The 15,305-nt window shown below is 58.3% G+C and overlaps 1 protein-coding gene across 2 annotated transcripts in view; it reads right to left on the bottom strand.

Moving 5' to 3' along the window:
• TTBK1 (tau tubulin kinase 1) overlaps positions 1-15,305 on the bottom strand; it is a 40,534-nt gene that overhangs the window by 23,182 nt on the left and 2,047 nt on the right. The window contains exons 2-13 of one of the 2 annotated variants that reach the window (XM_053914105.1): positions 14,075-14,236; positions 9,347-9,494; positions 8,963-9,036; positions 8,615-8,755; positions 7,729-7,833; positions 7,256-7,321; positions 6,730-6,822; positions 6,519-6,644; positions 5,012-5,166; positions 3,837-4,068; positions 3,449-3,627; positions 334-895 (exon numbers count right to left, since the gene is read on the bottom strand). In XM_053914105.1, the coding sequence (XP_053770080.1) occupies positions 334-895; positions 3,449-3,627; positions 3,837-4,068; positions 5,012-5,166; positions 6,519-6,644; positions 6,730-6,822; positions 7,256-7,321; positions 7,729-7,833; positions 8,615-8,755; positions 8,963-9,036; positions 9,347-9,494; positions 14,075-14,182 (1,989 nt within the window). In that variant the 5' untranslated portion in view covers positions 14,183-14,236. Of the gene's footprint in view, positions 1-333; positions 896-3,448; positions 3,628-3,836; positions 4,069-5,011; positions 5,167-6,518; positions 6,645-6,729; positions 6,823-7,255; positions 7,322-7,728; positions 7,834-7,931; positions 7,993-8,614; positions 8,756-8,962; positions 9,037-9,346; positions 9,495-14,074; positions 14,237-15,305 lie in introns of those variants that run through there. The other variant, XM_071219618.1, reaches the window with a different exon arrangement.

Genomic DNA, 15,305 nt, shown 5'->3' with positions numbered 1-15,305 from the left:
GTGCAACATGCAACCAGCACAGTGTTTTCTGGTTGCCACCTCCTGGCCTTTGCACATGCTGTCCTCTTGGCCTAGGAGGCCTTTCTCCTGCTTTGTCACCTGTGACACTACCCATAATGCAAGACTCAACTCCGAACTTGGAGGGGACCTCCTCCGGGAACCTTGCCTGCCCCGCCAAGCATAATTCCAGGCCCTTAAACCTGTCTGTCTTCGTCACAGCATGCAACCGGTTGCTGGTCCATAGCCCCTGTGGAGCACACGGGGAGCTCTCCGACTCCCATGCCAGCATTATGGGTGTCCGGGGTGGAGGGTGGGGTGCAAATCCAACCTTACCTGTCTCTGAGGGCCAGTGGGATCCGACTCTCTCCGTCGAGGGCGAGGTCCCGAGTGCAGGGGTGAGTGGAAAGGGCTGCCGGGTGTGGGGGGCTGCGATGTCTCTGACCGGCCATCGGCCTGGCTCAGCTGAGGTTGTGGGGGCTGGAATGGCGTCTGCCGCGGGTCCTCCTCAGCCAGCGTCTGCATGCTGCGTCCCCGGGGCCGGACAGTGGGCTCTGGCCCTGGCCGCCGCCGCTCCTCACCCTCCTCAGGCAGCGGCCGTAGCTCCTCGGGCTCCTCGTCCGTGGTGCCTGAGGTGCTGGGCTCGGCCCCAGGGGGGAAGTCCTTGAGCTCTGTCTCCTTGTCAATGATGACCCACTCCTTGCTGTCGAAGTCCTCCTCCTCGGCCAGCGGCACGGAGCGGAAGGCGTTGCTCAGGGCCTCCTGCTCCACGGAGGCTGACACATCCATGCGGCCGCTGGCCTGCCGGTCGGCCTGGCCGGTGTCCACTGACAGCATCTGGGCCGGCTGCGAGGAGCAGGCCTGGCGTGAGGGCGAGCCGGGCAGATCCATTCGTGACCTGCAAAGCCATTCCAGGTGGGGCTCAGGGCCCAGGTTCTCTGGAGCCCCAAGGACCCCACACAGGTGGCAGGTCACCATGACGCCTGGACCCTCCTGACCATGGTCACCCTCCACCCCCAATCCCTGTAAAAATCTCATTCATTCATTCATACATTCATTAAACACAGTTTTGAATGCTCTATTCCAGGGATATAAACATGCAGGAAATAAAATCTGGTTCCTGTGCTCAAGGACACTCTCCGCCAGACCAGCCCTGGGAAACTGAGTCTTGCTAAAGCCAACTTTCTGTTTTCCTGTCCAGTGCTCACACCCCATCAGGAGCTCCCTCCATCCAGGGCAAACAGCCACCTGCCCTTGAGTTTGCAGATGGTTTTTCTAGCCTCTTCTACCACCACCCTCCAGCCCAGCCCCTCCGGTTTCACAACCTTCAACAACCTCCAGCCCCGAGGACAAAGTCTGCATTCCTCAGTTTAGCACTCAAGGCCCTCGCTGGTAGTCCTCGCTTCCCCACCCTCCTAGCCAGACCCATGCCCGCGCTTCCCCCAAACTGCCCGTGTGCTCACGCCTCTGCGCCTTTCCTCCTTCTGTTCCCTCCACAAGGTCTGTCCTTCTACCCTTTGCTGTCCACCTCCGCTCAGACGTCGCCCCTGTGGGGAGCCTTTCCATCCTCCACAGGGGTTGGTTTGCCTTCCTGGTGCTCCCTGTGTTGCCTCTCATCCCAGAGCGGAGCACGTGTGCGTTCCCGCGTCCTCCCCAGGGGCTGGGAGCTCTGCCGGGCAGGGAACGGGGCCCACCTGACCGCTCTCTTCTGGGGCCCACATCCTGGCTGAGGGCGTCTCTTTCACTGTTACCTTAACTGTGCTGGGAATCTCACATGACTTCCAGAGTTTCTCAGCCACGGGTGTACTGGCCCCGGTGTGAGGAGGACAGGCCACTACACAAGGAAAAGCTGCCCTCCCCCAAATGCCTGGGGAGCCCCCATTGAGAACCGTGAAGGCTCAGCTCCCCTGGGGTGTGCAGGACGCGGGCTGGCTCTCACTCTCCCCCCAGCGTGGGGCCTGTGAGAGGGAGCGGTGCAGGTCTGATGCCCCCTGTGGGGCTTGCTCAACACACTGCCACCCCGGCCTACGTGGACTGCCAAATCAACGCAGTATCTTTACTGATTTGTTACTAAGGCTTAAAACAAAAACACCCCTGAAGGAGGCCAGGCAGGGCCTGACTCGTATACTCCCATGTAAATGGCTGATGTCACTTCCCTTCCTGAGAGCTTTGCTCTGATGGACATAGAGGAGAGAAAGGGCACCAAAGGAAGGGAGGAGCTGAAGTTCAGGGGTGAGAAGGGGAGCGGGCACTGAGGGGGGAGGTGGGAAATCCCATCTGCTTCATACTTCCCCCCCTCCCCAGCGCCCCAGAGCCCACCCGAACCCGTCTGCCCGCCTGTGCAACCCTGAAAACTGTCAGGAAAACCTCTCCTCAGCTCCCTCCTTTACCACCATCTCCGAGACAAGGGCTTGCTCTGAGCCGAACCAACTTGCTCTTCAGGACTGTTTCTGTTCAGGGCATTTCCCACCTCTCTTCTGCACTCGTACCCCTTCCAAACTGCCCTCCGTCATTTCTTCCTGCTTCCAGAACCCTCCAGCTACAGATGAAAATGTAGGCCAGCCTGTGTGATTGTGAGTGTGTGAGAGTGAGTATAAGAGCTGTCGGCCCCCTGAAGACAGGGTCCGCATCATCTCTCTGTGAGACCCTGGGGTCACCACAGGGACTGGGATAGCGTACCGCCCCCCATCTCAACACCTCAAAGGAGCACTGTGACTCATTTGGGAAGTGAAGTATAGTTTGGGGCAGAACCCAGAGGCAGGGCTATGGCTGAGGCGGGGCATGAAGAACCACACTGCCTGGGTGTAGAAGGGTCCTCTCCCCCCTACCCCACCCCCACCCCCACCCCCACCCTGAGCTGGGCCCAGGGAAGAGATCCCCATCATGGTGCAGAGAAGGCCTCAGCCCTGGCGTGTGGTGAAGCCCCGCCCAAAGCCAAGGGACAGCAGGGACATCTCTCTTCTACTCGAGGTCCGGCCCTTGTCCCTGCCAGCCATGGTCACCCAAAGTTCATCTTAGCTCTAACTCTCCAACACTTACTTCCGGTCCCCTCCCTGACATTTAGATCCCTGATCACTGATCCCCAAGACTTGGTCTATCCCCTCCTCGAGCTGAGCACTCCCTGAACCCCTCTCTCAGGCTCCTCCTCAGAAGCTGAAGGGAACCTAGTCAGCTCTCTGAGGCATCTGTAATTAATCTCTAGAGAAAGAGGTTCTGGAAGGACATCTACCTACTAACTTGCTCCTCACCTCTCCTTGGGCCTGGGGACCCAGCCTACCCCTCCTGCGGCCTGTTCCCTCCTCCACATCCCTTCCTGGCACAAGGTGGGACCTCTGCACACCCCATCCCTTCTCCAGGCCCCATCACTGCCTCTGCCCCAGATCTGACCTTTCCTCCAGACCAGCCATGGGTGGACCAGGGGGCCTCAACCCTCCCTTGGCCCCAGACGCACCTCCTCTCGTGAAGCTCCACCCGCCCATCCGCGGTGGACAGCCTCTCTGACTCAGGGCTGTTGACCCTACGGTAGCGCAGAGAACGGACTGGGGTCGTCGGTGAGTCTGGTGGGGCTCGCACTGGGGAGCTGGGGACCCCCACACCTCGGTTCTGCTCCTCTTCCACCATGCAGGGGGTCTGCGGGAGAGGGGAGTTCCATGAGTGGGTGACGGGGTTTTCTCAGGGTGGAGACAAAGGGAGACAAGCAGGAGAGTGCTGGGGACTAAGAGGGGCAAGGCGCGGAGGCAGGGCAAGCAGGCTTTGGGCGGGGAGAGGGCGCTGGGGAGGACGGAGGAGGGGCCGTGCATCGGGAAGCCGCCCACGCTCTTCCCCCTGGCTGCAGTTACTTTGCCGATGTTGATTCGGAGTTTGTTCCGGTTGACATCTGTCTCCTCCCAGACTTCAGCCTCTGGACCCCCAGGGTGGGGGGCAAGGTGGAGGCCGGGGCCCAGCCCCTCAGGGGGCCGCCCAGGCAGAATTGGGGGCGCGTTCTCCTGGTCACTCAGGTGCTCGCCCTGCAGCACGTCCTCGGTGTTCTCCCGGAGCAGGTCTCCAGGCACCGGCGTCACGTTGACCACCCTGGAGAGGCCAGGAGGGGGCGATGGGCAAGGCTGGCAGGGTGTCCTCTCCGACTAGCACAGCCCTGGAGCCACTGCCACCCACAGATGTGGGCACAGGGGAGGCCCCGCAGGGGGGGTGTCCCTAGGCCCATCAGCACCGCAGCTCATAAAACCTCTGAGACAAGACCATCCTCAGGTTGGCAGAGGGCTATAAGAAGACGTGGCTGCCAGGATGGGCACGACACCACCTAGCTCTGTTTAAGAGAACCCTCTGCCTTCCAGGCCCCGCCGGATTTCCACTGCAGTTCACTGGTTGGCTTCCTTTATACCAGGAATCGGTCTAAAGAGAAGAACCACTTCGGAGTTCCTTGAGCAATGTCTTTACAGTACTGGGCACCATAATGTGCTGACAAGTCCCACTGAGTCTTCTTCCCAAGGGGCTTGTACCTGAAGCCCCTGCCCGTGTCTCTCTCTGGCTTGCTCCTGGGGTTGGGCGGGGAGCCCCTTCTCACACTGACCACCTCTGTCTTTGTGCTTGTCACATGGTTCTGAGATTGCTGACCCCTGGATTACAAATACCCGAGACTCAATTGAGAGCACTTGGCGGGCAGGGACTGCGCCTTCTTCTCTGTGCCCCTATGGTGAGGCTCAAGACACGTCTGCTACATGAATGCACTCGAACATGGAGAAATGAACTGTGGGGCCCAGGCAATTTCACCAGGGCTTCCTGATGCCCACTAAGGTCAACAGCTCCAAATGAGGACCCCATCCCATGCCCAGACTGAGAGTGCAGAGGGAGCAGAACTTCCTGGGGTTCGAGAACCCCACTGTTGAACACCAAGAATAGGACAGATGGCCAGGTGTGTTCAGGTGGGAAGAGGAGGAGAGAGCTGGATTCTAGGGTGACAGCTCCAGGCAGCGGTCATGTGGTCCCCCCAGCCATCAACCCTCCTGAGACTCACCCAAACATGGCTGCCGTCTGCCGGGTGTTCTGCTGGGGCGGGGTAGAGGTGCTTGTAGACAGGAGGGCGTCGGTGCCCGCCTTCTCCCAATCAAAGGCCTCATTCTCGGCGATGCCCCGCTCCTTCATGCTGTTCTCAAACACTGACATGATCAACTGCAGGGGACGAGGGTGTGGGAGGACAGAGAGGTGACCCTGGGGCTAGCCAGGAGGAGGGGACAGTTGCTGGTACTGCAGGGGGAAGAGAGGGGCCTTCCAGGTCAAGGGTGGGCCAAGAGGAGGCATTGGAAGGAGAAGGGCACATTGATTTTAAATGAAAACATGCACACAATATGCAAATCAGCATGCAAATTATCACCTTGGTTTAAGCCCCAATGGCTGAACATAAGCCCCCTGATATCTGTCCCTTGAATACAGACCCCAGACTCCTTTGCCGTTTTCACCATCTCAGCCTTAGCAACAGCAGCCCAAAACCACTGGGAGCTTCCCAAACCCACCACCAGGGGGCATGGGTGTGCAGAGCAGCTGCCTCTGCCTGCAGTGCCATTTCCACTCACCCATCCCTCCGCCCGTCCTCTCTGAGGCCCCCTCTGATGCCCCACGTTGGTGGAGCACAGTGCATGGGCCCAAACTGTTCACAGGCCTGCCTGCCAACTCCACACCCCTAGCAGCCAGCATGGGCCCAGCACAGGATGTGCTCTCGGCTGTTTGGTCGGGGCACCCCCTGAGGCTGAGCTAAGAATGGGAGCGAGGCATGGCCTCCTACCGCCCAAGTGAGGCATCTCTGCCAGCAGCCAGGGTTCTGAGCTCAGAAGGTGGCAGGCAGTGGCAGGCTCTCTGAGCCCCTGACCACTCCACTCTGACTCCGCTCTCTCCAGAACACAGAACGGGTTCTCTCAGCTGCAGCACCCACTTCACCGAGCGCCCACTGAATGCCCAATGCTGCGCTCCCCATGCTGGCACACAGTGGGTCCTGGGCATAACATGGCTGACGTCTTCCCCACTCCTGGGTCAGGGTCAGCGGGCCCCATAGGAGCGTGGGGACAACACCTTGGGAAGAGCACTGGACATGAGCCAGAATATGTGCCTGGCCCAGCCCTGCTCCCCGCAGCTGCCGGGCCTCCGTTTCCTCATCTATGACGTGGGGACAATCATCCCACCTGGGCTCCTGCAGAGTTTTGGTGTAAAGTACTTGAAAACACTTGGCTTAATCAATTGTTAAACGCTAAAATAATAACGTAAGGAACACACAATTACCACCAAAGGCTTGTTTTGAAGCTTAAATGAATTAATGCATGAAAAGCACTGAAAACAGGGTAAGCTCTCGATAAATCTTAACTATGCCTACTGTTGATAAGAGTGCAAAACAGTTTCGTGCAGTTGGAAGACGAGGGGGAGATGGTGAGGGCCAAGCCGGCAGGGACGAAGGGCCTCGGCAGGAGGGTGCTGCTGGTGACGGTCGCCCACGGAGAGGTATCCGGGGACGCAGGCGGGCGGCAGGCTCCCACCTGGTAATCAGGCTTGGTGAAGTAGTCGAGGCTGGCGATGTGGTCCAGGAAAAGGTGGAACTCGGAGGGCATGTGCTTCAGTAGCATCCGGTGCTCATACTTCTCCTTGATCATCCCTACCTGCTCCTGGAGGCAAGAGACACAGGCAGATGGAGCCCAGCAGCCCCCCTACCCCCTGCCACTTCCTCAGACCCAGCTGCACCGGGCTCACTTTGTCCTTGATCTTCCTCCAGGGTAGCTGGCCCACTGCAAACTCCACCAACATGTAGAAGAGGGACCACAGGTCATCGTGGCGACCCATCTCCTGGGGGGGGGAGAGATGGGGGGTCACCCACAGCTCTCAGGTCCTGCCCTGGGAGCAGGAGGCTGACCCTTGACTGAGGTGTATCGGTCAAGGAGGCCTGAGACCCGGGCTTCTACAGGCAGAGTTGACGTCTCCCTGAAGCCATGGCCCCCGCCCCGACCCGCCAGCACACAGACAGTCCCAGTCAAGACTTCTACGTGCGCTTTCTCACCCCCAGGGATTTGTGCTGGGAACAGAGAGGAGCAGGTCCCCAAATGCAACAAGCAAGGGGAAGTCAAGGGCAGACTCCTTCCAGTCGGGGTCTCTGCAGCGGCAGCTCCCAGCGCCTGCCGCATACTTCTCTCCCCACGCTCCCCTCCCCCTCAGCAGCACACTCGGGCCCTGGCCTGCGCCTTGACTGCCCTCCATCGCTCAGTCCTGGCTCTGCACTCACCCGGTTCTTGTGGGCATTGACTGAGGCGTAGCGAACAGTCCCTCGAAACCCGGCCACATTCCGAGGCTGCAGAGGAAAGAACGCCACCAGGAGCCTCACGGGCGGCCCCTGACCTTAGTCACATTTCAACCCTGCTTACCAAGCCTGCCTCTGCCTACTTTAACCCTGAGTGCCCCCGCCCCCCCGAGGCACCCCCACCATGGTGGCCTGGTCAGGAACAAACCTGACACACCAACTCAGTCCTAAACGTGCCCCCTGGCCCTGCGTCCGTCCTTGACCGGAGTGGGCAGACAGATCACAGAGTGCATGTGGTGCCCTCCAAGAGCCCAGGCTAAGGGAGAGGGGGATGGGCCAACTGCGGACAGAGGGGGTGCTGCTGACACTGAGCACAAGCCGGGCCTGTTCAGGCAGCTATGGGGAAACCGGGTGAAGGGTCCCCAGGGCCCAGGACTCCGGCGCACAGCGGTACTCACGGGCCGGACGTCCCCCGTGGTGTTGGTGTACTGCCGGGCCAGCCCGAAGTCCAGCATGTAGCACTTCCTGTAGGTAGACGGCAGCCTGCCCATGGCAAAGTTTGACTGCAGGAAGACGGCGGCTGTGAGCGTGGGCTCCAACCCTACCTGGCTCAGCTCAAGGGGCGTCAAGAGACAGGGACCTTCAGCCCACAAACACTCACATAAGAGAAAAACACCAGCATAGGCAGCCGGTCAGAGCACCTCATCTGAGGGGCAGGTGAGATTATCTTCATTTTAGAGATGAGGAGACAGAAGGTCAAAGAGCTTAGGGGGCTTGTCCAGGATCACACAGCAACTGATGACCCTCAAACAAGGTGACAGCTGAAAGGAGGTCTGCCTGGCTCTAAACCCTGGGGACTCCCAGGCAGGGCAGTGAGGCTCAGTCTAACTACGGCAGCGGGATACCCACATTGTCCTTCCTGTGTGACCTTGGGCCATTCAATGAACCTCTCTGGGCTCCAGTTTTTATCCCTTAATATTGGTGGTTTTTTCCAGCCAAGATCCAAGATGTCACAAAATGAGCTATTTGAAATTCCTTACGAATCCCCAGCCCCTGGCCCCTTTCCTCAGTCCCCTTGTACTTCCTTGCTCCCTGCACCTTTCAAGGTTGAAGGACTATTCAGGTCTGGGCGATGGAAAAGAAAAGAAGAGACAGACAGGAGAGGGCAGGGGCATGGCCAAGGGGCGGACAGGGGTGTGCGTTCCTGTGAGGCAAGTGAGAGGAGGAGATGAGGCTTGGGACAGAGGAGAAACTGTTCTGGAGAAGAAAGCAGGGAGCCGGAGAGGGAAGGAAGGCGTCTGTTGGGGGCTGTGCTTGGGGTGGGTGCGGCGGGGCAGCCCTCACCGGCTTGATGTCGCGGTGCAGGAAGCCCACGGAGTGGATGGCCTCAATGGACTCCAGGATCTGCTTGCCCAGCCGCAGCGTGGTGCTCAGCGTGAAGGTGCCTCGCGGCTGACTGCGGCGCAGGTCAGCCAGGTTCCGGCCCTGGGGGTGGGAGGAGGGTGACCCTGCTCAGCGCCTGTCCCAACTGCCACCACTGTGACAGTCTGCCCGGCCTCGCCCCCGAAGTCCTGTGCCCACTCCCCGCTCCCCCACCCCGGGGCTGCAGTCTTGCATCCGTGCTCCCCACTGGAGGAGTCGCACCCACGTTCTTGGGTGAAACTGGAGGGAGGACAGGCCGCAGGGACTCACCTGGAGCTGCATTACCACGTAATTAAACTTCTCATTCCGGCCACAGCCAATGAACCGGCACACGTGGTCTTTCCCTGAGGGGCACAGACAGGGGTCTCCCAACTCCTACTCTTTCTCCCTCACGTCCAGCCCTAAGGGGGGCTCCTGGGCACTCTGGGTTCCTGGGCCCCACGCCTGGTCCCATGACCACTTTGCCTGCCCCCACCCCCTGCCCTTGGCCCCATCATCCGCTCTTAGACTCTGGTCCCGTCTCACCTCCTCCATCACCTCCCCCTTAGCCCCTCCCCTCCAGCACACACCCCTCCTCCCCAGCGGCTCCCATCACCTGTCCTGGCCCCTGGTTCTGACATCTCAGCCCACCCACCCCCTGCCCCAGGACCCGACCTTGAAGCTTCTTGAGCACAGCCACCTCCATCTTGAGGACCTGCTTGGGCTGCTGGGCTGACTCCACCTTGAGGGCCACATTCTCCCTGGTCAGCAGGTCCATGGCCTCGTAGATCTCACCAAAGCCCCCGCCCCCAATCTTTTTCAGCTGCAGAGACAGGGGGGAGAATAGGGGACACAGGGATCAGACTGAGCAGCCCCTCACCCCACTCATTGCCAGGGGGCCGTATCCTTCACTGGTGAGGACAGAGGCCATCCTTCAAGGGGAGGGCCTCATGTCTCCCTTCTTTGCCCCACCCGCCAGGGCCCCCACCTCCTTTATAGCGTTGGAGACAGAGAGCTCAGCCACAGGCGGACAGCCACACACACACACACACACACACAGCCGGATGTTAGAGTGGGCAGTGGGGCAGTAGGAACGGTATGAAACACGTGACTTCATACACACAGGGAGGAAAGGTTATACAGGACTCTGGAGAGACAGTGGGCTCTTGTGAACCTTTTCTTCTCTGGAAGGCCAATAACTGCCATGCTCATCCCAATCCCCCGCCTAGACTGAGCAACCTCCCCAGGGAAGACCAATTTCCAGACCCTGCCAGCTGCAGGGCGGATTCCCCACGAAGGGGCTGGCAGAACCCTAAAAGGTGTCACCAGAGTACGTGCGGGGAGGAGTTTTTTGGGGAGGAGACTCAGGAAAAGGTGCTCACTGCCCATGCCTGCTCCTGAAGCTCACATCACTCCCCAGACCCCGGTCATGTGCCCAAAACCAAGGTGAGCCTCCTCCCCAGGGCAAGGGACACTGTGAGACCATGTGGGAATGGAGGTTTGGAGAGAATCTGTGTATTCCCGGGGCGGTGCTGTGGAGATCTAACCCTCTAGGTCCTCCTCCGCTAGCATCCCAGGGCAGGTAGTGAGAAAAGATGGAGGGAACGGTGATCACGGAGGGAGAATCAGCAAGGGGAGATGAACCAAGCTGTGACGGGAGGGAAGAAAGTCACATCAAGCCAGAGGCCCAGCGGTCTTGGAGAGTGAGGGTGCTGCTGGCGATGATGGGGGGGAAGGGCAAAGGTACTGAGTTCTAAGTTGGAACCCCTTTGATTTAAGAAAGATGTACAGCTCAATTCTCGCCTCCTCAGGGAGCCTGCCCGTCATGGGGGCCTGGCCTCCAGAGCCTCACTTGTGACCTGCTGGCTTGTAACTGGCCCGCCACAGCTGGTCTCGCTAATGATTGGATGGAAGCGGCACTGATCAGCCAGCCTGCGACGGGTGTCCGAGCCTCCCCCAGGCCTGAGCCCTTCCCTAGCATTTATTCAGTACTCGGGGGCCCCTCGAACGTTGCATGGTGGTTGAAATGTGGCAATGAAGGGAGGCAGGAGGCAGGGCAGAGCTGAGGACTGGGAGTATCCAGCAGGTGGCAACTGAAATCACGCTAGGAGAAGGATGAAGGGGAGATTTAGAAGAGAAGTAAGTGGGAGGCTGGAGGGGATCTTGAAGACTCTTGCATCCAGGGAGGAGACAAGGAAAGAGGGAGGGGGAAGAAGAGTGAGAAACCAGAGCCCTCCTCTACTTGAGACAAAAGTTGAAGGTCAGACATCTAGAAGAATTTCAGAACCAGGAGGGGATGGATACAGACTAAGAGGAAGCAATGGCATGATGGCATGTCTTCCCCGGGGGACCTTTAAACTCAGGGGAGATTTTAGTGTCTTCTGAATTCCTTTGTGGTTGCTGTGCACCAGCATGTAGGAACACAGGGCCGGGCGAGGGGCACCACCACCGCGTCGCGGTTCCGCACTCCAGACACAAATGCCATCTCAGCTTATCCCCAGAGGTTCCCAACAACACAGGGGAGCAAGGTCGTAGGAGTCACCATTTTTTACAGGAGCAAAACTGAGGCACAGGGCTAGCTAAGAACCTTGCCCCAGGTCACACAGCTAGTAAGTAGCACCGCCGGGTGTCACTCAAACCCAGGCAGTCTGATGCAGAGCCCACTCTCTGCACTGCAATGTTACAGGAACGGTTGCTCACACTGGGATTCAAAGGGTCGGGGCCGAGATGTAAGCTGAGCTCAGTTCTACTAGGCTCCAAAATCCCTGCTGGGGATGGTAAGGGGGCTCGGGGCAGCAAGGCATTTCCGACACCTACTCCCCGATTTCCCAGGGTGGCGGTGTTTCACTACCACCTTCATTTCCAAACAGAGCCGATTTTTCCTTCCTTTGTCCCCTTCTCATCCCCAACCTACCTGTTATAGAACCTCCCTGGGGGGAAGAGCTGGGTATCTGCACCCACCCATGCACTCGACACCCCTCGTCCCTGGGCCCTTGTTCATTGGCAACAGCAGGTACAGAGTCGAGGCCCATAATACTTTTAGGAAACGATGAAAATGTTTTAATTTCTTTTAAAATCAGGAGAAAAAATTCACTTCTAGGTCAAAAAACTTTAATATATAATATTAGTGTATTCTTCTTTATACCAATGTAGTAATAACATACAATTTTTAGTGCTTTATTATTGAGGAAGGGGCCCAAGGAGGAGAAGCGCCCAGGGCCCACAAAAGTCCTAACGCAGCCCTGCCCCTATTCATGACCCTGTCCCCTGCAGAAGGACCTCCCTAAGCTGGAGAAATATGACATAATAGGACCAGCATGCACTTAGGGAAAAGGCAGCCTGGGTTCCTGGCCCCACTCTGGGTGCCCTGGGGTGAGTTTCTTAAATTTTCTGAGGCTCCACTTTTCCTCCTCTGTAAAATGAGAGGGTTGGACTAGCATTGGTCACAAGGGCTCCATCAGCTCCGCGGTCCTGGTCTTGGACAGGCTCATTCTTGGAAAGCAGGGTTTTGACCCAGCCATCAGACAGATCTGGTTCTACCTACCGGTCACGGGAACTCAGCAAGTTAACTCTGTGCCTCCATTTCCACACCTGTGAAATGGGGCTAACAGTATCGACGCTTTTTCCCGGCAGCTGACAATAGTAAGTGCTCAAAACAAATGCTAAGTTTCTGTTGCTATTATTGTTTGGTAGTCTAATTCTGGGAAGCCTGCCTCAACAAGAAGAAAATGTTACTATTTTTAAATACTCCACCTAGTGCCACTGACCCACATCTTCTCCTGGCTACAGTCCAACTCTGGGCAACTTGTTCTTGGTTCCTGAGCTCTTCCTCACGTCTCTGTCCCATCCCTCACGGGGAGAAGGCGGAGGGGAAGCATCTGGCACCTCACCATTTCCAGTTCTCGGGGTGGGGGTGGCGAGGAGTGGGTGAGAGGTAAGCTGGCAAAGATTGCATGCATGGCCCCTTTCCCCAACTTCCACGTCACTTCTCTTCCCACTCATCTCCCACTTCCTCCCTCAAAAACACAAGAAAGTTCTAACCCAAACTCATGAACACAATCCTTTTCTCACCAGAAGCTGCGTAACACCCCTCGCATTACCACCTGAGCTCCACCTCCTTCCCCTCCACCCACCCCACTCCCACCCCAGACAGTGGGAAAATTGTCTTCCAGGGAACAGGTCCCCGGTGCTAAAAAGGTTAGGGACTGCTGCTTTATCAGATCTTCATTTCTTTGATTACTGTTCTGGCTCCTTCTTCCCCAACCTCTGTCTCCCCTTATTCTCCCTCTCAGGAAGTTCCCCTCTGGGATATACACAACCGGTACCCTCAGCTCTCCAGCTCCTCCAGCTCCGCCCCCCACAAAAAACATCTCTGACTATTGTGCTACCTTTGCCCCTCCCTATCCCTAGGCGTCTAAGACACCTGTCCAGCTGGGCGGCTGTTGCCAAGGAGATCCACCTCCACTCAGGCCCACTCTCCTCTCAACCCCGAACCCCGATGAGCTGAGTCTCTCCCCCCAACACACACACACACACACACACACACACACACACAGGCTCAGCATACACGAGACCTGTACTATGGTCCCTCTCTCCCTGCTGGCTCCCCACCCAGGTGCACACCCACAGCTCACACGGTCACCCCACAATCCGCCGCACAGCAGCCTGCCTCCACCGTGGTAAAAGGCAGGCAGAGAGCTCCTATGCAACGGAAAGAAAGGGGATGGGGCAGCGTTGATTCACAGTAGGTCTTGCTCCCCAGACACTGCCTTTCCCCTAACCCTCACGTGTTTCTCTCCTATCCAGACCCAAACCCCCTAGGAGACTCGGACTACAACTCCCAGCAGGCCGAGCAGCCTGAAGCCCTGGGCTGAGGAGCAAGGCACGCTGGGAGATGGAGTCTCGGCTTGTTGCACCTGCCGCAGCAACCAGTGAGGGGAGGAGGGTGGATGGAGAAGATGGAGTGCGGCTGCGGTGGGAGCAGCCCGCAGGGCCTCTTTCCCGGAACGCAGGCCTTTCCGTCCTCTGCTGCAGCGGAGGGACACATGCTCTCTCACTGCCCTTCTCCAAGGTCCGGCGGAGGAGGAGCCCCTCCCCCACCTTCCTTTCTCCCCTAACTGAGCTTGCAGCTCCTTCTCCGACAACCAACCAGGAGTTGTTCCAGGCTGGGACCGACCAACGTGACCTAGCCGGGAAAGGGGCGAGAGAGGGCGGGGCTAAGGAGAGGGCACTGGGAGAAAGCGGTTGTCCACTAGTGTAGGCAAAAATAATAACATGCAAGCAGTATGCAAATAAGCTCGGGGCGCGGTTAAGGCAGGTGCGCGGAAGGTACCAGTCTTTACAGGTTTCCAGATCCCCTCCTCCCTCGGCCCCTTCGTCTGCCCCACTGGGTCACTCACTCACCACCTTCCAGCGATCCTTGACCACGTAGTTGGCCGGCAGGATGTCGGCCTGCTCCCCTCCCCCACTCATGTTGGTTTCGTCCTTAAGAGCAGCCGCTAGGCACTGCATCCGCCAGCCCGAGGGAGGGGTGTCCGCAGGGCCTGCCCTGGGGGGGCCATCTACCTGCGGGAGTCGAGAGGGGCTGTGAGTGAGGTGGGCCATGGAGCCAGGATCACCTTGCAGGTCTGAGGGTGGGACGCTTCATTCTAGCAGGCATCCTTCCCTGGGCCCACTGGACAGACGCTCCGGGGCTTACGGTGGAAGCATTGTGGAAGCACGGGCGTGGAGGTCAGAGGAGAAGACAAATACTCTCCACGGGAAGGGAGATACAAACTACAAACTGGAAGCGTGAAACCAGCAACACACATCGATGAAAAAAGGAGAGGAAACGATGTATGAACAGTCTGGGGGAAGGGGGCTAGCTAGTGTGGGGGAGACTTGCTAACCCAGGAGTGCGCTAGACCGGACAGGAGCTTCATACTGGGGAGACTTAGGCCAAGAAGGGCCAGTCCGTCCCAGTGACTCAGTCTGTGGCCCTCGGCACCCACACCTTCCCTGTGCCACAAAACACCAGGGAGCTGTGCATCTGCGCCTTATGAACGGGGAGAACTGCCGACGAAGGGGTGACCCACGGAGACACACCAGAGTGACAGAGACCTGCTAACCAACCATGGGAGAGGCAGTGACCAGAGAATGAAGGGAGAGCCCATGGCCCCTGAGGATGGGCTGAGTGAGGAGGAGGCAGCTGCTGAGAGGCACACCCATTCTCAGTGGTGAGCCCCAACCAAGCAAGGACGGGAGCGAAGAGGTGAACAGAAGGCAGTGGACTCAACACATGGATTTTAGAGGAATAGCAGCTATGTGGACTCTCGGAGAGAGGTGGGCTGGACTGGGAGGAATTGGGGACTGCAGGGGAGTGGGCAGCCTGACAGAGGAGTGGCAGGGAGCAGCAGGTCTGAGCGGGCATGGGGGGAGAGAGCCTCTGACCACACCTTTCTGCTCTCTGCTCAGGAACCAACAAGAAAGAACACAGCTTCTGTTGCATTAGGGTAGGTAGATGCTGGATACCAGGGAGAGTGTCCCAACTGTGAGGGTCGGGGGCCAGCCAGTGTTACTCAGAAAAATGCGCACATGTGTGTCTGCGTGTGTATCTGTGTGTATCCCTCGGTGTGTATGTAGATGTCTGTGTGTG

Source organism: Desmodus rotundus, chromosome 11 (assembly GCF_022682495.2).
Source record: "Desmodus rotundus isolate HL8 chromosome 11, HLdesRot8A.1, whole genome shotgun sequence".
In the NCBI taxonomy this organism is placed as follows: domain Eukaryota; kingdom Metazoa; phylum Chordata; class Mammalia; order Chiroptera; family Phyllostomidae; genus Desmodus; species Desmodus rotundus.
The sequence above is the reverse complement of the archived record's forward strand: the minus strand, read 5'-3'. Positions and strand labels throughout refer to the sequence as shown.